Source organism: Eurypyga helias, unplaced genomic scaffold, assembly GCF_000690775.1.
Source record: "Eurypyga helias isolate BGI_N326 unplaced genomic scaffold, ASM69077v1 scaffold354, whole genome shotgun sequence".
Classification (NCBI taxonomy): domain Eukaryota; kingdom Metazoa; phylum Chordata; class Aves; order Eurypygiformes; family Eurypygidae; genus Eurypyga; species Eurypyga helias.
In genome coordinates this window covers 17552-37034 of record NW_010245406.1, presented here as the reverse complement: position 1 = coordinate 37034, position 19483 = coordinate 17552, and the positions used below count along the sequence as shown (strand labels likewise).

Below are 19483 nucleotides of genomic sequence, written 5' to 3'. Positions count from 1 at the left end.
CCATAGTTCCTTATGGATAAATTGCTGCAATACAATGCAGCCCTCTAGCCAAAACTAGCTGGACTCTGTCTAACTCCTGCTTTGTTTAGCAAGGCACTTCAGCCATAAAAGTTGCTCTGCTGTCCAGTCCCTCCCTTGTACGTACATACACACACTCTCTGTGAGTGCCGCTGGCTCTGCTGCTCCCCAGCTGTCTTCTACATTGCATCCCCCTTCTTGTACAGGAAAAATGTCCTTCTGACACTTGTATATACATATTAAAAAATATTAGGAGATGAGCGTCAGGTACAACCACAGTAGATAAATTAGGCTAAACTCTGGAGTAATCTGGCTTCTATGCTATGCAGTTTGTTTCTAACTCTGGTTGGAGAGCTCTGAGCAATAAAATTGATGAAAGGTTTTGAAAAAAAACATACTGTTGAGGAAAAAGCTAGCCAAGGTGCACTTGCAGAGAGAGGGGTATTACCCTAGTGCTGAAGGGGTGCTGTGATGAGACAACTGTCATGAAGGTGCAGTCTGAAATGAGGATGAGCAGTAGTGAAATCCAGTTGCGGCAGGGAAGATGCAGATTGAGATGAGGGCAGTTGAAGAAATAGCCAGGGGAGGCTGCAAAACAATAATTGCTTAAAGGAAAAAAAAAAAATAGGGTGAGATTAGATGGTCTACATCAGTCTGTGAACCTGCTCAGGATTGGAGGCTTCACCTTTGACATCTTCTAGCCCAACGATTTCATTGTTGTGTAGACAAAGACTAGATCCAGCTTGGCAATGCTTCCTCTTGTTGGTTTGGATATCCTGTGTGTCATCCCTGTGCAGCATTAGCAAGGCATGGAAATTCCTCCTTTACAAGAAACGTGTACAGTTACTGGCAATCCTAATAAAAAGGCATGCAGTGGGAATCATAGACAGATTAGTGTGAGTCACGAGGAGATTAACTCATGTTTATAAAAGCTCTGCAATAAAGGTGCTGTTTAAGTAATGTCTCTATTGTGCTGCTATAGTTTGGGGGTTTTAGCCATTTAATCATTTCTCTTTAGTGACTTTGGAATCTTTTGGATATACTTTCTGCATGATTCCATTTTTCCTATGAAAGTGAGCTTTTGTAGTCTAATGTAGCTTGGCACATCCTGAGCACCTGCCTGCTGTTGACATTACAGCACTGTGTTCTTATTCCTCGGCCAAAATGATTACCTGCAGAATTTCGTCTTAGCAAGCTGTTGTTTATGCGTTGATCTAGCTTGGTGTCTGTCCTTCTGTGGGCTTCTAGCAGGCAGCTTTGCTGAGCCTAGCTGGGTACAGATCTGCATCCTTCTTGCCAACTGGGATGCTGATATACTGATCATTGCAGCACTGCTGTGATTTTGGGCAGGTCCCGTTTTGGGAAGCCAAGACATGGGCCATGTCTGTGCTGGAAGGTGATCCCAACCTAACAAGAGTTAGATCTTTTTGCAAGGAGATTGAATGAATGACTGCATGGTCGTGAAGCCTGGAAGAGGGGTGGGGGACAGAAAACGCAGGCAGCAGAAGTCCAGTCTTTCAAGGGCTGGGGAAGATGCTGCTTTGTTTTGACCCTTGGAGGAAGGCTTTGCTTATTTCAAAACGCCATTGAAAATTTCTCTTCCTTGGTTTCAGCTCAGGGCATGTATTTGTTTTGTTTTATAGCTAGTCATTTGCTTAAGGTTATGCTTAAACTTAATCCTTGTCACAAAAAATGGTCTTAGAGCCATGCACGAGCTTTTGGTGCAGAAGTGCTGTCTGTTAATGGTGCTGGTGCGTTTCTCCATCCTGCCGGGTTGGCTGTATGGCTGGGCTGTCTCAGGGATGGAAAAAGGACCAGTGATTACTGTTTTTCCAGGAAATGAGGAACAGAATTTTCAGTAATACTGTAGATGAGTGTGACAATTACTGTGTGCAAGAAAGAAGTCTTCTGTCTGTAGTTATTAATTATTGGTATTATGCTATTAACATTTCATATCTGGATGACATAAACAAAAAAAACCACCCCACAACCAACATTATGGTCAAAGGGTGTATTTTGCACACTAAGCATGATAAATAAAACCCCCAAAAGAACACAAAAGGCGTCCAGTGGTATGGAAAAACAAAACTGTGGGCTAGGCTGGAAGTAGTTATTTCACTTCCTTGTCTGAAAGCCACTTCCTCCCAAAGCATGAGGAGGAGCAGCCCTGGTTGCTGGCTTTGCTTTACTCTCTTTTCCCCACCCTGTGGACATTGCCCTTGCGAGTGTTCCCTGTGTGCTTGGAAGGTCATTGCACAAGCTAGTCCCTCGCCTATGTGGTTGTCTTTTTATTATTAATTTCTTTCTTGGGAAAACCCAGGTTGAAAACCTCTGTGAAAGCATTTCTAATGCAGAAATGCAGTTTTCTAGAAGTGCCAGCCATTGGAAGAATGTGTAGGCTTTTAGGTCAGAGGGAATTCAGTGTAGGCTCTTAGGTCATAGGACTTGTCCTATGACCTAAGAGGTGTAGTTACTCAGTGACCAGGTTCTCACTAATGGTATCTGAGGGTTGGTAAACTCGTTACAAGTATGTGCAGAAATTTGGCCGACCTCGTGGTGTTTGAGGTTGTTGTTTGAAGCCTTTGATCCTGGAGGCAAATAGGTAAGGCAGTTTCAAGGGCTGGCTACCAAGTCTTTTGACAACAAGATTGTGTAGAAAAGCTGTAAAGGCTGGAAAAATGCTCAAGACCATCAAAACTCAAATAAAAGCATGATGGAGTATCTGTTCAAGTGCTTTCTTTGCCCTGCTCCCCCTGGCACTGAGATTTTTGATGCCTGGTATTTGCAAACTCAGAGCTGTGATGTTCCCGGTGGCAGGGAAGGATGATAGCCTGCGCTGAGTGCTCAATCCCCAGGGCTCTTGCAAAACATTACAATGAATTTCAGGCCCTGCAAAACCATGAGATTGCTGTATAAATCTGTAAAAGGGAGGTTTAGAAATAGGACAGGTGGTTTCTGTGGGAAATTGAGTCGCTACTAATGCAGTACGTTTCTCTCTGCAGCTGCGATGGCTAAAGTTCTGAGTTGGGTGGGTGGGCTGGCTGAGGGTCTCTGGTGTGCTTGTCTGCCGTGAGAGGGCTCTGCCCATGAAGGCTTCCCATGGTGTGCTCATCCCTCCTCCCCACGACTCTCACCAGGTGAGCCCCCTGGGTCTCGGGGCTTTGGCCAGCGTCCGTACCATCACCATGGCAACGGCTGCTGGCATGGACCGGGCTGGATGTTTAGGTGCTCGAAGGATGTTGAGCAGTTGGGCAGAGTGCCCTGCAGATGTGCATTTTGAGCCAGCTGTTCTCCTGCCCCTTCCTGGCAATGGGAATGGCCGCAGGGGCTCTCCTGGGGTGCTGCGCTGCAGGGTTTGCTAGGGTAAAACTCTTGGTTGGGGTTAATGAGCAAGAGGATTCCCAACCTGGCGTACAGGTGGAGCTTTGTCATGCAGCCCTGTGTGATGTCCCACCCAAGGAACAGACCTTTTCAAGCAGAAGTTGGGATACCCTTATTTCTAGAGCTCCTTATTTATATATACCTTTTTTTCCCCCCCCATAAACACTAAAAGCACGAGTTCTGTAGATGGTGTGATTGTTATCTTCCGTAGGTTGAAATAAGGAAGAGGAGTGAAAACACATGGCAGCAAACTTGGCAGCTGACCCGTCCTCAGGTTTTTACCTGAGGCTAGGATATGGTCACCTTCAACACACACTTCACCCTCTTCAGCTAGGGCTGGGCTCAGTCCTTGCTAAGCATCAGACTGGTGCTAATTGCTGTTCTAGCCATCTCGAATGTCCAGTCAGTGCTCCTCGGTGTCCTATACTGCCTGTATATTTTTAGAAGACAGTCGGGTTTGGTCCATTTGTTGGTAAACCGCTACCCATAAAATGAAAGGCTATTGTTCAATGAGCAGTTTATTCTGTGGCTCCAGTATTTCCTGCGAGAGCCACTCCTGCATTCAGTAGTGCGTGAGGATGGGTTGAAATCTGTGAAGATTGCCGAGGCTTTTATGTATTCCCCAAAAGCCGTAAGTCTACGATGGTCACATCGGGGATGGGGAGAAGGTGTCCAAGCACACAGTGTCCATTCCATTCCAGGGGCATCACATGGACATCCTGTACCTTCAGGGAATGAACTGTAAAAGGTTTGGAAGGTGTAAGTGGGCCATGACCGCATGTATAAATGTCTGGTGGTATCACCAGGATACCTCACCTGCAGGAATTGTTGAGACGGGGATTCACCTGTCACTGTTGAGTGTGATTAAAATTGAGGATTGCTTTGTTGTTTGGTTGCTGAATAAACATCCCAATTGAGTCATGACTTCACGGGTTCATTCAGAAATGAAGCAGGCTGGATGATGGGCATAACAGACTGAGAACCAAAATCGGGACAACAGAAATGGGAAAGGAATAGCTCAGCTACTCTTTATATGTGAGAGAAATGACACTGGTGAAGGTAAACTGGAGCAGAACGGTCCTACACAAATTCCATGTATGCCTCTCTCTGGACCCATGCAACAAGCGGGTTTTTCTGTTGGGCTGGAAGCACCAAGGCGTTTTCTGTAGGTCCAACATCAGAGACTTCTGAGAACGTGGATGCTAATATTCCTTCTGACAGTGTGGCATCTGTGGGGATGTGTGGAGGGGCTGGTGATACTCGTACACGCTAGTAACAAAACGCCTCTATTTTTTTCTTCCTTTCTTTAGCTTCCTTTACGATCTCTCTTCGTATGGTGGACAACATCACAGTTACGATTAAGCCGAAACCCAGTGTTTCACCAAGCTGTAAAATTCGTGTTAAAAATATCATCAGATCTGAACTCAAGATAAAGCCTGGGGAGAACATGACTTTTACCTTCATGTGTAATAATCCAGAGAAGTATTTAATCATTGAAATTCATAAAAATATTGGTAAGATACAGGTGTTTTTAATTTTTTCCCAGGTGGTAATTTTCCTCCAGTAAAACCACATACTTTTTTCCTGTTAGTGTGTCAAGGTAACCCCTATAATCTTGTGTAGGAAGAAGTCTTTGAACACTGGTAAATAACATTAATTCTGCCAGCCATAAGACAGACTTCTTTAACTTGCATAGTTTCAGTAACTCAAGGTTAACTTGGCTGTTTCAGAAACGATTAAATGGTAGTTTGTTGCATCAATTCCTCGCCTTCCCTTTTCCCACAGTTTATAAATACACCAAAGAATCTTTTTTCCTGTCAAAAGCCCCTCAGCATTGATAGTAGTATGTTATCCACGTTATTTGTTGAACAGCTTGATTGTGTCTGTAAGAGCAACAGAAACGTTGAAGACATGCATGTGTTTCCTTATATTTAATGCACATTATTGAAATCAAGAAACTGGAAATTTGGAGGTGTCATAATTAATAAGCTTTGTTTGTTTTGAATGTTATCCCTGGTTTGTGTATGTATGTCAACGTACCCTCTAATAACATGAACACGTGCTACTTCTCCACAAGATCCCAAACTTCATTGGGTGTTCAGTCTTTAACATCTCTGTTATTTTTGGGGGTGGTGGTCAAGAGTAGTTCTCTTAATTTTGGAGTTTTATTTGTGTATTCGTATTGTATATCACAATATTCCATGATATATATTTGTAAGATGCACTTGTGATATTTCTTTTAAGTTGGAGCCTAGACATATGTTAAAGCATGCTTATTTTTAGCATCCAGCTTGAAATACCAGTAACTTGGGTATTTCAGACAGAAGTTTTGTAAGTTCTCCCCAGAATCCTGAAGTGGCAATTGTTATTCATCACTTCTGCAATTCTTGGGCTCAGGCTGTCTATCAGGGCACCAAGGAAACGAAGATACAGTTTGTGGCAAGCCGTGGAAAATTTAGAGATAAATTATTTGCCAGGAATCCTCCCAGTGAAATGGGATAAAATCAGTTCTCTAGATCCGTGATTTCCAGCTCTGCTGACATTGTGTTTCTCCCTTTTGTCCATTCAGCATTCTACCCTATTCACTATGTACCTTCTAAATTCTTCAGCAAACAAGATGGGAATACTAGAGACAATGAATCCCTAGTATTAGTCATCCTGACTAAAGCAGGTTTATCCTGTCTGCTCCGTGGGCTTTGAGTCCTGTTTAGAGCTAGCATGTGACCATGTTCTAGGAGTGTCTTTCAATGCATGTAGAAAAGAAGTGCAACCTAAAAATTGTGAAAATAGCAATGAAGGGGAGAGTGTCAAATACCTCATTTACTTGAATGCATTCCAGACTGTATGATGGCTGTTCTCTCTCTGCATTTAGACTGTGTGTCAGGCCCGTGTCCCTTTGGAGATGTTCATCTTCACCCACCGGGGCTACCTCGCCTCAACAGGACTTTCGTCTGGGACGTGAAGGCGAGTACAAAGGCTGGACTCGAACTGAAATTTTCTACCCCGTGGCTAAGACAGGTTGAACCAGGGGAGACATGCCCAGATTTCGTTAGCTACAACATCAACAGCTGTATCGATACGGCCATCGTCAACATTGGCACCTTCTGCAGGAATGGCTCGGTGTCTCGCGTCAAGCTGCTGGGAGGAGTTGTCATGTCTCTGCACCTCCCCTGGGACTCACCTCTCACCACCTCAGGCTTCAACATCGCTAACAGGTCTTCCATAAAACGTAAGTATGGAGTAGTGTTTCCTCGCCCGTAATCGCCTCGTGCAGATTGCAGCAAAATTATTTAAACCTGTCTTCTCAGGTAACCTTGTTTTGGTGCTGCTATCCCAAACTCCCTTCTGCTTCATCTTTTCTGAAAGCTATTGTTGTGTGGTTTTTAATTTGGTAGCTGGTGCTCTTCTGGAGTCAAAATAGTTTGGTTAATAATTAAAAATGTTGGTGTGTTTCTGCTTTTGGTGCACATTACTCATTTTCAATCTCTTTAAACTTCCTACAGCTTAAACATACCTGCTCTCTTGTTTTTGTTTTTGGCTAGGTGAGACTAGATAACATGCTTAGAATGAGCCAAGAGTTATTTGCTGGTTGCAATGTGTAATTGGATCTGTTTATTTTTAAATAAAGCTTCCTTAACTTGCTGGAGCCTCAAACCAATGCCTCTCTTCCAGAGAGGAAGGTGGGAAAAGGGGAAGCAGTGCCTGGGAAGGCACATGGCCTGCTCAAATACAGCTATCTGTTTCAACTTGCACAGTAACGTAAACAGGTTGTGTAATAACGATCTTAAAATACCTATAATACTATATAACAGTCAGTGGGTTACTTTGTGGTCTTGTGACAAACCCTCTTTGGGTTTGTCTTCTTTTGGGTTCTTTACTTGAATTCCACAGTTGTTGCCATCAGGTATGGAAGGAACCTGGTCCAGGTTTGAGCTTCTGCAGCACGAATTTTTGTAACTCCCGGTACTCCTCGCAATTGCACATTGTCGCTGGAGTCCTAGAGCGGGGCCGTAATGTCTGTGTGCCCGTCTTTGTGCTGCCGTGAGTCACCCAAGCATAACGTGTCTTACAGAGCCTCCGTGGTTCGCATTTCTGTTTTAGCATGTGCGTTTGAGACTCTTTGCTGGCATGCTCTTGTTAGATCCAGGAGGTTTTTGGACGGAGAGCCCCCTGCTGGTATAAAAACTCACGTCTTTTGTTTCCCAAAACCCAGCGAGTTTGTCAGGTTGCGGGTTTACTCTCGTAAAAACAGGACCAGAAGTAGGAACTACAATCTTTTACTTCCAAAAAATAAAGTCCCCTTTGTCCATTTGCTTGGACACGCGCTGAAATGAAAATCCAGCCTTAAGATATTCCTTACCTTTTCTGTAATTGAAGACAAAAGCATCAACTCGAGTACATGTTTTAGTCTGAGAGTTTTGTAATAACCTAACCTGTAGCTGAAGTGGATGTCCTCACTGTAGAAATAAAATTATTCTGCTGCTGGGGTGCTACGTTTGCCAACATGTCGTCTTTAATTGCAGTCTCTTTTGTATGTGTTTTTCCCCCCATGTTTTAGGGTTATGTATTATTGAATCCACTTTGAAGGGGGAGTCTTCAATCACCCTGATGTCCCCAAACTACCCACTGGGCTTTCCAGAAGACGAGCTCATGACATGGCAGTTTGTGGTTCCCTCCAACATGAGAGCGAGCGTGTTTTTCCACAACTACAGCCTCTCCAACTGTGAAAGGAAAGAGGAGAGGGTGGAGTACTACCTCCCCGGCTCCCTCAGCAACCCAGAGGTGTTCAAGCTGAGCGACAGCCAGCCTGCCAATATCGCTGGCAGTTTCAACTTGTCCCTGCAGGGCTGCGATCAGGATTCCCAGAACCCGGGCATCCTCCGCTTGCTCTTCCAAGTTGTCGTGCAGCACCCCCAGCTTGATGAGAGTAAGTACCTGCTTGCCCCTTCTATTGCCTGGGCTGAGCACCACAAGGAAGAGAAATATGGGGCGGGGGGGATTTGTCATTTTTCTTGAATTTTAGACCTTCCTTGACTTTAAGGAGGTGGGTTGCGAGCAATGCTGAGGCCTGTTGTACCACCCTGGGTACCACCAGCTGTCGTTATGGCAAGGTGGATGGCAGTGCTGAAAATTGTAATTTGTGATGGAGTACGAAGATCTCCCTCATAGATTTTACACTGTAGCTTGTAAGTGGAGAATTCTTTCCCTTTTCCAGTCCTGCACTGTGTAATTGAAAAACGCCTTTTACACCTGCGGTATCAGGTCTTGTATGTTGTGTAAACAAAACTAGGCACTGGCTAGCTTTTCCTTGCGGCTCTTTTCCCTCCGGGGTCCAGATCCAGCTATTGGTCAAGGACCATAACTTCTTGATCGGACTTGTCTGGATTCCTGTGTTACTGCCTGTTCTCCAGTACAGAAATCAAGTTCAGGCTTACTCAATAGTTTCATTTTCAGCTGTAAGATTCCACATTTTAAAGATAATTCTTAAAACGTGAGCCCAGGTTTCTGTCCTGTATGTAAGGAGTCGTGCTTAGCCAGGTGAAACCTGCTGTCACAGCTGGTCAGGGTACATAGCATGAACTGGTGAAACTGGAGATGTAAAATTGTCTTCATACTACTGTTGGCATCAATATGCATTTGTTCCCTTCCTTTCTTCCTTCCTCTGAGTTTTATTTTGCTTCCTAGGGAAGCCTGAACATCTAGTGTGAAGAAGTCCCACTAGACATGGGAGGTGTCAGTAAGATACTCCAGTGATGATAACCCCTACACATTTGGATGGTCTTTAGGCTTCTTGCTGCTTGTTGCCACACTAAGAAAATAGTGGGTTATTTTCTTCTATTTTCTTGCCCCACATTCAGACAGGCCTAACACAATGACTTGTAATACCAATGCATCTATCTATAAACAGAAATAAAAGGCCTAGCTAGGTAATGAGTTATGAAATAAGTGATTTATCCTCTGGCTTCTTGGCTCTGGCCTCAGATTGTGGTGGAGGTTAAGAGACAAGGTGCCTTTACTGCAGAGGAGCAGGAGGAGGAAAGTCCATGATCTGGACTACCACTGCAGCAGGAGCCACTTATATGCCTTTGAAGTCATTTTAGAGTGAATGAACTTCAAACGGCCTGTACCTTGAAGTCACGTATCCAGAGAGGGTCTGTAGTATCTCACCACTGTAATCCTCGGTTCTTTGTCTAGTCTGGCTCTACTCGTGGACAGCAAATCCTCCTGAATTTGTTGTTGACCAAATCATGTTTGCTTACAGTTATTGTGTGTTGCACCTAGGAGGCCAGACAGAGTGAAAACATTGTATTCAGTTAATCAGCTTTATCTCCTTTCTACTTTGGAAAGCAAAGAGGAATTTTAATATATTTATGGCCAGCAGACAAGACAATTGCCTAGAAAATAGGTGGTCATTTCTTGAATGAAATGCAAGTAATAAACAACTTGGATTTAAGAGACAACAGTGGTTTCTCTAGGGATTTGATAGGATTTCATGAGTGATTTTTGTAGTTATTTAAGTTCCATCAAAGATTCAAATTCAGCCCTCAAGACAGTATTGAAACCTTTATGTAGAACAAAAAAAAGCTGTCTGCAGCGTGCAAGTTAAACATGGCTCTTATGCAGATATCAGTGCATTCTTAACGTTCTGAAAGCTTCCCAGACATTTGGGTATTCCACAGCCGTGTGTGGTCCTTGCCATTAAATAAGAGGAAAATACAGCTCTTTCCAATCAAATTGATCTAACCCTTTCTGTGTTTAGCTGCTGCTGCTGCAAAAAAACCCAAATCTCTGAAGAATGAGTAACCTTGTGGTAGAAATCCTAGGTCCTGTGCTTGGTTGTGGCAATGACTTAGAGATTTCCACCTCACCTCTTGCCTTTTTGTGTCTGATTTCCCACACAGGAGAAAGCTATTTTATTCACCTTTTGTTTATGTCTGAGATCCATAGCTAAAACCTGAAAAATTAAAAAACCCCATATATTTACACACACTACTATTAGCCTTAATCTGTCTTTTATAGAATCACAGAATGGTTTGGGTTGGAAGGGACCTTAAATATCACCTAATTCCACCCTCCTGGCCATGGGCAGTGACACCTGCCACTGGACCAGGTTGCTTGCTTTGACACCAGAGACACATGCCTTGTGGGTCTTTGCACATGATAGTTAATTTTTGCAAACTAGGTGACAGCTGTGATTTTGGTTTTTTTTTTTCCCCCTCTCTTTCCTCTCCCCCTTCTGGATGTTCTGGGTATTTGCAACTGCCATTAGCTTATGTGGGAGGTGTTTGTCATCCGTGCTTAGCCTGTTTCTCCGACTTGCTGTAGCAAGTCATCTAGGATTTCACAGACTTGCAGAATGGCTGAGGGTGGCAGGGACCTCTGGAGATCATCTAGTGCCAACCGTCTGCTCAAGCAGGGTGAAATAGAACAGGTTGCCTAGGACCGTCTCCAATTGGGTTTTGAGTGTCTCCAAAGACTTCACAACTTCTCTGGGTAACCTCTTCCAGTGTTTGACCACCCTTGCATTCATTTTATTTTTATGTTTAAGCAGAACTTCCTGTATTTCACCTTGTCCCTCTTGCCCTGTCACTGGGCACTGTTACGAAGAGTCTGGCACCATATCTTTTACACGCGTGCATGTCCCCCTAAGCCACCTCCTTGAGCTAAACAGTCCAAGCTCTCTTGGTCTCTCCTGTGAGAAATGCTCCAAACCCTTCAGCATCTTTTGTGGTACTTATTCCAGTACACCCGTGTCTCTCTTGTACTGGGGAGCCCAGAACTTGACCCAGCCCTTGCAGATGTCTCTCCGGTGCTTTAGCAGAGGGGGAGTCCCACCTTGCTGAACCTGCTGTTGATGCTTTTAGCATAGCCTAGGAAGTTGTTGGCCACCTTTGCCACCGCAGCACGTTGCTGGCTTATATTCCACCTGGTGTCCACCCAGACCCCCAGGTCTTTCTGTAAAGCTGCTTTCCAGCCTCACACTTGCGAACTTGCTGAGGGTGCACACTCTCTCACTAGTGAAAACGTTAAGCGGTTTTGGCCTCAGCACGTGCCTTCTTAAGCAGATCTTTGAGCTGAATCTTACTATTTGAGAGAGGGTGCTGGGAATGGCAGTCAGTGTGTGTGTCTGGGTACTTCAAGTCCAGTGATCTTGGAGGGCATTGCAAGGCTTCCTGCAGCATCTTGTGTGTGGTGGGGCATGGGGAAAGGGGTGGGCTGTGCTGTGAGTTAGGACCAGCCGGCAACCAAGCACCACGTAGCCGTTCGCTCACTCCTTCCCAGGTGGGTTGGGGAGGAAAAAATACAACAAAAGGCTCTTGGGTTGAAACAAGGATGGGGAAGGCTCACTCACTATTTATGGTTATGGGTAAAACAGACTTGACTTGGGGAAAAAATCAACTAGTTACCAATCAAATCGGAGTAGGTCAATGAGAAACAAAACAGATGTTCAAAACCTTCCCTCCATCCCCACGGCTCAGCATTGTTCCTGATTTCTCTGCCTTTTCTGCATGCTGTCTCTGCTGCTCCTTCCTCCTCAGGGGAGGATCCTCACACTCTGCTCCTGTTCCAGCATGGGGTCCCTTCCACAAGAGACAGTCCTCCATGAATTTTTCCAATGTGGGTGGGTCCTTCACACAGGCTGCAAGTTGTTCGTGAACTGCTCCAGCCTGGGTCCCTTCTGTGGGCATGTGGTCCTTCAGGAGCAGCCTCCTCCAGCCTTGATTTCCCATGGCGTCACAGGCTGCTTTGGGTGCAGACACCTGCTCTGGCATGGGGTCCTCTCCAGGCTGCAGGGGGTTCTCTGCTCCCCTGTGACCCTCCATGGCTGCAGGGCACAACCTGCCCTCTCACCACGGGCTGCTGGGGAACCTCTGCTCCGGCCACCTCCTCCTCCCCACCATTTCCTCACTGACCTGGGTGTCTGCATGGTTGTCTCTCTGACACCCTGCTCCTCTGTCCTTCTACCAGGTCTCTTTGTTTCCCCTCTTAAATGTGTTCGTCATTGAGGCACTGACTGGCTTGGCCGTGGCCAGAGACGGGTCCAACTTAGAGCCAGGGAAGCTTCTAGCAGCTTCCCACAGGAGGCACCCTGTTGTGCTTCCCTGCTACCCCCCCATACCCCTCCGCCACACAAAGCCAATGCAGACTGTAGAGTAGTGGTGGCTGGCGTTGAGGAAGACAAAGGTGTCTTTCACTTTCCAGGGCTGACTCTGCCAGCTCTCTGGTTTGCTTTCCGCAGCTAGTCAGCAGATGGTTCTGGAAGAACACTTTTGAGCAATGGGTTGTAAGGGCAGTTGGTAGCTCAGCCATGCTGCTGAGGGAAACCAAGCGGTCTAGCAAGGCGTGATCCTCAGCCTTCCCACCGGCACGGTGACAGGCTTCAATAATTTGTGGCATCTCTATGTTCTTAAATGCCAAGCAGAAAAGACTTCTAGGAGGTGTCTTTGAAGGCTCCGGTAATCCTCATAACAACTGCCAGCACTTCTGCTGAAGTGCTGTACTTGGCAATTTTTCCCTTTTGAACCATACTGGTACTTGCATTTAAATTAGCTTAATCTTTAACTGGCTCCAGACAGCCAGATGTGCTTAATTACTGACTTTGGACAATTTTCTTCAGCTTGGCTCCAAAAAACCTACACCAACAGAAAGTTAGCTGAGATGGAAATCTAGCAACAAATAAGAAATTTGAGAATGGAGAAGCTTTTCCCAATCGACTGTTGTGTGATTGGTAGAACTGACTTTAAAAGAAATGCGAGAAACCTTTTGGGGAAAACAAATCCAACGTAGTTGGCTGAGCTCCTTATATTATAGCCTAACCTGTTCGAAAAGGGGTGGCGTACGTGTTACCATTATAGCTGGGAAATGGGGTTTGTGTGTGGAAAGGCTCAAACCTCTGAATTAGAAGAGTGATATGATACTGCCTGAGTGTGTATTACAGTGATGGAAAGAAGTAAATAATGATTTCTTGGCTAACATAGAAATAGCTATAACAGCTCCTCATCCAATGGGGTGAGAAGTGGAGTTGTGCTTCACGCCACACTTCTTGCCAGTAACTGCTGTGGCGTGTTTTTTCGTTGCAGATGTCACCCATTTGGTCGACCTGAGCAAGGAATACAATACAACCATAACGATACACTTTGAAGGGTGGCCCAGCCGCATCCCGCTCATGTCTGAGCCGATATGCCTGATCTGTAAGCATCCTCGCACCTGCGACCGCTTCCTGACGTTAGTGTCTGGCGCCGTCTACAAGATCTCCTTTCTGTGCAAGGACTTGTCCCGTCTGAGGATCACAGCTGAAAAAGGCATAAGTATGACAAAATGCTGTTTCCTTAATGCTGTTTCCTAGGGTATGCTTTTGTGTGCTTTTCCCCAGAGGTCAGCCAAACCTTCTCTCTCGCTTGGGCTTTAAATAAAGTGAGGTTGGAGACCAGGCAGTGGCCACGTGGGAGATGGGTATAATGAATCTGGAGAGGACCTTGTTGTTCACTGCATCATCCTACCTTTGAAAGTAGTAGCTGCTTAGCTCTTCCTAGAAGGGAAAGAACAGAAGGCATCTAAGAAAATTCTTGCTGAAAACTACAAAGTAAGGAAACGGAGCCATAAATCTGGCCATGAAAATGCAGGACTGAGGTTGCCATCAGGAATGTTTCGTGTGCTGCTTGCATGTCCACTTGCTGTAGGATTTTCCCAAATGCTTTCAACTTACCAGTAGAGAAAGAGTTTTAAAGTATGTGTCTGGACCTTGGCTATTCTGCAGCTGTGTCCCAGGCAGCAACTGGTATAGCAAAAGTAGTGTCTTGGGTGAGGGCTTTTCAATATGTTTGTATCTGTTAGTTTGTTTGGTGTCCTGCACCCTTTTAAGGAAAGCTCTTTACCCATTTTGTAGTCAAAGGCTCCTAAGAGAGGATGTTTTCTTAGGTAAAAGCTTATCTGGGTCTGTAAGACACCACTGACAGCACTCGGGGTGTGTGTGTGTGTTTATACTCTGTACACAGGAGAAATTGCTTTTCCTAGATATTTCCTCCACACGAAAAATACAGCCTTTGGGACTTGTTTTTGTGATTGCAGGCTGTGTTGATCCTCAGTGGTGTCAGAGGAAGATCTATTCCCTTTCAGTGCCCAAGGCTATTACCCAATTGCCAATTCGACTACATAAGTTTATTTGGAAGCTCTTGGCTCCCGATCTGATCAACGTAGAAATTACATCTCCGTCCTTAAAACTTCAGCAACGCCTCCCAGAGCAGAAGTGCAACACAAGCTACAGTTACAGCATTGTTAGCGCCACCCCAGAGACGGAGTTGAATGTTGGTGTATTCTGTCCTGGTGGATCCATTGAAAAGATTCAGATGAGGAATAATATCACTATATCCTTAAAAACATTTGGTAAAGGATTCCTCAATGAGTCTAACCATCAGGATCTGAAAATGACTTTTGTGCCACATATTAAAGGTAAGGTAGTGTTTTGTACTACTTTTGTTCTACGACGTTAGGTCTCTCAATATGCTTATTAGAGCACATATGGTTAAATAGAAATAAGAGTTTATATATATAATTCTATACAAATATATAACAATTCTATGTAAATAATAAGAAATGTGGCTCTAGTGGCTATTCCTGGAGCCATTGCTTGGATAAATCTTCCTCTGAAGCAGTGGTTTAGTCCTGGAAGAAGGAAGGAACTTTGTACTCCAGGTGGTGGATAGCTGGTTGTTGGAAATTCTGCAGATAGATCTGTGCTAATTGTGATAATTACTGGTGTGGGAGGGGAAGATAGGGGAGTTGTGTTGCTGGCATGCAACTGACTGTATAAATTTGCTGGTCACAGGTATAAGTGATGTTTTTTTGTTATGGAGAAGAAAGACGAGTTTACTGAAAGACAAAGTTTTGATACTTTCTGGGTTTTTAAAATCTAAGTTTTCATTGCTTTGTTCTTTTCCTTTACTATAGATGAGTGCACTTTCACTGTGAGTCCAGATCCAAAAGCTAAAGTTTACTTGCAGACTCCCAACTGGCCTTATGGTCTACCTCCTTACGTGTCCATATCCTGGTACGTTGTCTTGCCCAGCAAACAAGTTGCCCGCCTCGGGTTCTCCAGGGACCGCATGGACATTGCTTGCGAGACGGGCCGTGCCTATGTCAACATAAAGGAAGAGACACCGGGGGCAGAGGAGACTGTGCGCCGGGAGGACGAGCTGCTGCCCGAGCCCCGAAATATGTATCACAGCTTCTGGGTCAACGTCTCCAACTGTAAACCTGTGGATAAGACCCAACTGATCTTGCAGTTCCAGGTGACTTTGTCTGACAAGCAGATAGGTGAGTCCTGTAAGGTTGTGGTGGTTTGCTTTCTGCTTGGACTGGTCTGCCTTGGAGTCCCCTGCCTTTGGAAATACCTGTCCCTCAAAAACTGTGAGCGTTAGAGCTGGGTACTTCCAGAATCTGGGGAGGAAAGAGAGTGTTTAATGTGGTGGTGGTTTTTTGGAGTGTTTTAGGGTTGTTTTTAGGTTGGGTTTGGGGTTGTTTTTGAGACAGGGGATTGCAGGGCTCAGAGCAGTAAGATTTTATTTCTTAAATTTAATTTATCTTTTTAAATTGGAGATCACAGCCAGAACGTATAAGAAGGTCAATTGAAGTTTTTCCTTCCCAGGGTCACAGACCTGATGAATGACTTGGGGTTTGATTATGCAAACCTATTCATCCAAATAGTCCTTACTTCTTGTTAGCAGTTCAATTACTCTCAGTGTTCACGTGAGCAAGAAATCATCCTTGGGACAGTTCTGACCATTTAGTGGAGAGTGCCCTGACCACTAACAGCAAAATCTGCATTCTTCTTGTCTTTCATCTCCATGAAGCATAAATAGTTAAAAAAAAAAAAAGTGGGAGAGGGGGGACAATGGCACATTTGGTAGACTTTGCTTATGTAAATTTGCTTCACATTTACTCTTCCTCTTCGCCTATGGGAGACTGCTGTCTGTGGAAGTATTGGCTACACGGGCTAGAACTGAAGCAGTATCAAGTTAACTTCTAATTTTTTCCTCTCTTCTTCTTTTTTATAATGCTTATTTCTTACAAAACACGCAGCGTTTTTTCTTTGCTCACGCATGGACTTTCCTGATCAATTTTGTGCCTCCTAGAAAACCCCACGTCAACACAACCTGTGTGTTTCGGAGGAAAGGATGATATTGAGGGGAAGTTGGTGAAATGTCACTGTTTCCTCTGTTGAATCCTTCTCTGTCTCTCTGCTCTTTCTCCTCTTCCCTGCCTATTCAGCCAGAGGCATGTGAGATGCGATGGGTGAGTTTAGCAGCGCGTGAGCTGTGTTGAACTCTTGCAGGTGGGGTGGGTTGGTGGGGGTTTCGGTTGTGCTCCACTGCTTGCAGCGTGAGTTTGTCGTTGCTTGACCTCCAGCCTCTTGGAAATGGCTTGTGTTGCCCCATGGTGAGCACGGCCTGGAGCCCCCTGCTCTGCAGGCAGCTGGTATGCTTAGAAACTCTTCAGGAGGTTCAAACCCAGACAGCTTTTGGCAGAAAGCTGGATGTTTTCTCACTCTTTCTCAGTGTCCTTGTACCTTGTCTGTTTGCAGACCTAGGAGTGATACTTGCTGTGGTGGCCGGGGCTGGAGTTCTCACAGCCATTGGACTGACTGTGTGCTGTGTTAAGAAGAAGTAAGTTCATAATTCGGCCTGTGTAACTTAGTTCAAAAAGGCATTTCTGGGGGAGCTGCTGGGCCCTCTGATTCACAGATTCCCTGTGATGCATGAGGTAGGCAACAGTGGTGGAAGTACTGCGACTCCAGGAGTGCTGCTTTATGCTGGGCCCTCTGATTCACAGATTCTCTGTGATGCATGAGGTGGGCAACAGAAGTACCGTGACTCCAGGAATGCTGCTTTGCTCTAAATTGACTGGCTTTAAGAGTAGAGCAGCACTCCTGGAGTTACATTACTTCAGCCCCCAGCGCATTGCCTGCCTTGGCCTTAGCACAGGCTTCTGGCTGTACTCTCAGTCAGGTATTGGTTGGGCTTCAACAGCAGTGACATGAAATTGCAATGAACATGGCTGCTCTGCATGTGACTCTAGACAAGAATTTGTTCAAACATGCTGTAAACTCACCCAGACGTACTAGGAGCCATCTTTCATCCCACCTGATGTGCAAACTCCAGGAGAAGTTTAGTAACTTTTGGAGTTTGCACATCAGGTGGGAGCATTTTAATATTAGATGAGCCCTTGGGGAGAAAACTAGGTTGTGCAAAGCAAACACGTGTAGCGTTACTCATGCGAGCAGAGCCTGAAGTCATCAACAGCGTGGGGTTTCCGATACGTGCGTGTATGCTCAGTGCTGGTAGGGTGCTTGGGTCCTGAAGCTGTAGAGCTGGAGTGAATTTGTGCAATATGATGACTAGAGCAGTTATGAGCACACTTCTCTGCCACACGGGAAAGACTTTTTACAAATACAGGTTTAAAAATCTTCAGTTCAGCCTTTGGTCTTCCCGCTTTGGGGACAGTCACTCCAGAAAGTGTAACCAAGAAAAGTTCATTCGACTTTCATTGAGAACCCACTACTTTACTTGTCTCCAGTAGCACTCATCCCTTTTTTTTGTGAGGATTTGGTGGCCTCTAGGTCCTATTAATATCTGTGGATGTTGGGAGACTCTGTACACTGCACAGCTGGGACACCCGTGATTGGGAGACCATTGGAGTTAATCTTGCAGACTGCAGGGTAGGCAGAGTGACAGTAGGTAACCAAATAGCTTGAAGCTATTTTCTGCTCTGTTAAAGTCTAGGCTCGAGTTATTTTTCCCAAGATAAAGCCTTCGATCCAGGTACTGGGTGGCTGGGATGAGCAAACAGAAGCTGTCGTTGAGTTCAAACACACCAGCCGCGTGTTGTTTCTGGCCTGTTAACAATTTCAACTCTAACAGGAAGAAGAAAAGCCAGAATCCCATGGTGGGAGTGTACAATGCTAACGTGAATACCCAGATGCCTGGAAAACAAGCCTTATTCACAAAAGGGAGGAAAAACAACGAGTCTCACGTCTACGCAGTTATTGATGATGCTATGGTCTATGGGCACTTGCTGAAGGAGTCTAATGGCTCAGTTGCTCCAGAAGTTGATGTGTACCGGCCTTTTGATGGACCCATTGGTGGCTTGCCGCCTTCTCCCCCTCCGTTCTCCTTCAGAAAAGACATTAAACGCTCCTCTGAGACGGAGGAGCCTCTACCTCTGACGGACACAGACCACGACGCTTACACGTTTGCTCACCAGAAATCGGGGCAAGCAGAGGACAGTGGAGATACAAATGAAAAGAGTAATGGAGATACGAGCATGTCCTTGCTGGAAAATAAGGAACAGGATGGCTTAGTGGAGTAATTTCATGCCAGGTATAGCAGTTTCCTGTGGAAATACAGGTGTAAGGACAGGGGTCTAGGGAAAAAAAACCACCTGAAGAGGAGTGTTATTTTAAAATGTGTGTTGATGTTGTCGTGTGTGTGTTTTCAGTTGTTTGTTTTAAACTTCGGCTGTTGATAGCTTTCCGTTTTAGCGTGGACATCCAGCAAACTCAAACCGGTTGAGACACTCCAGGACTTGCATGCGCTTCTGGTTTTGAAACAGGTGGCAAAGGTACGCTCCTGCTTTTTAGTATAAAAACATCAGGAAAATGAATTCCTAACTGTCAGCTTAAAACTGTGGCAATTAACAGAATGAGGAGAGTGTTTTGTCCCGTGTATCCTCCTCTCAAGTCATCTGTTCCTGGGTGTGTGTTGGTGACTCTTGGAAGACATGCGTCACTGTCTCGAGGCAGCTCTGGGTTGCACAGGTGTCTATGCAATCTGCTGAGGTCTGAGCAAAGGAGGGGACGCTCTTATTTCCAGCACTTGGTGCTTGAGAATTCATCGTATTTACCGTGCTGCCAGCTGTGGAAGTGCAGCGTGCTGCCTGGAATTGCTCCGTGTGCCTATGTCAGTGGGAACGCTTGAGCTTGGGCTCTTCTATGTCAGAAGTGAAGTTAGGGGTTTTGTCTGATTTCCAGCTGATGATGTGCTTGGATAGCACGGTGTGAGCCTACTCCAAAGACTATTTTCTTTGC

At 45.2% G+C, this 19483-nt stretch overlaps 1 protein-coding gene across 1 annotated transcript; it reads left to right on the top strand.

Annotated features, from left to right (window-relative positions):
* Positions 1 to 4709: 4709 nt before the first annotated feature.
* On the top strand, positions 4710 to 18765 carry CDCP1 (CUB domain containing protein 1; the record flags this gene model as incomplete). Its single annotated transcript, XM_010150036.1, has 8 exons — positions 4710 to 4913; positions 6272 to 6628; positions 7958 to 8326; positions 13482 to 13709; positions 14470 to 14850; positions 15349 to 15714; positions 16982 to 17063; positions 18318 to 18765. Coding segments are annotated over 8 exons (2435 nt in total), but the record flags the coding sequence as incomplete, so codon positions are not given.
* Positions 18766 to 19483: the final 718 nt, after the last annotated feature.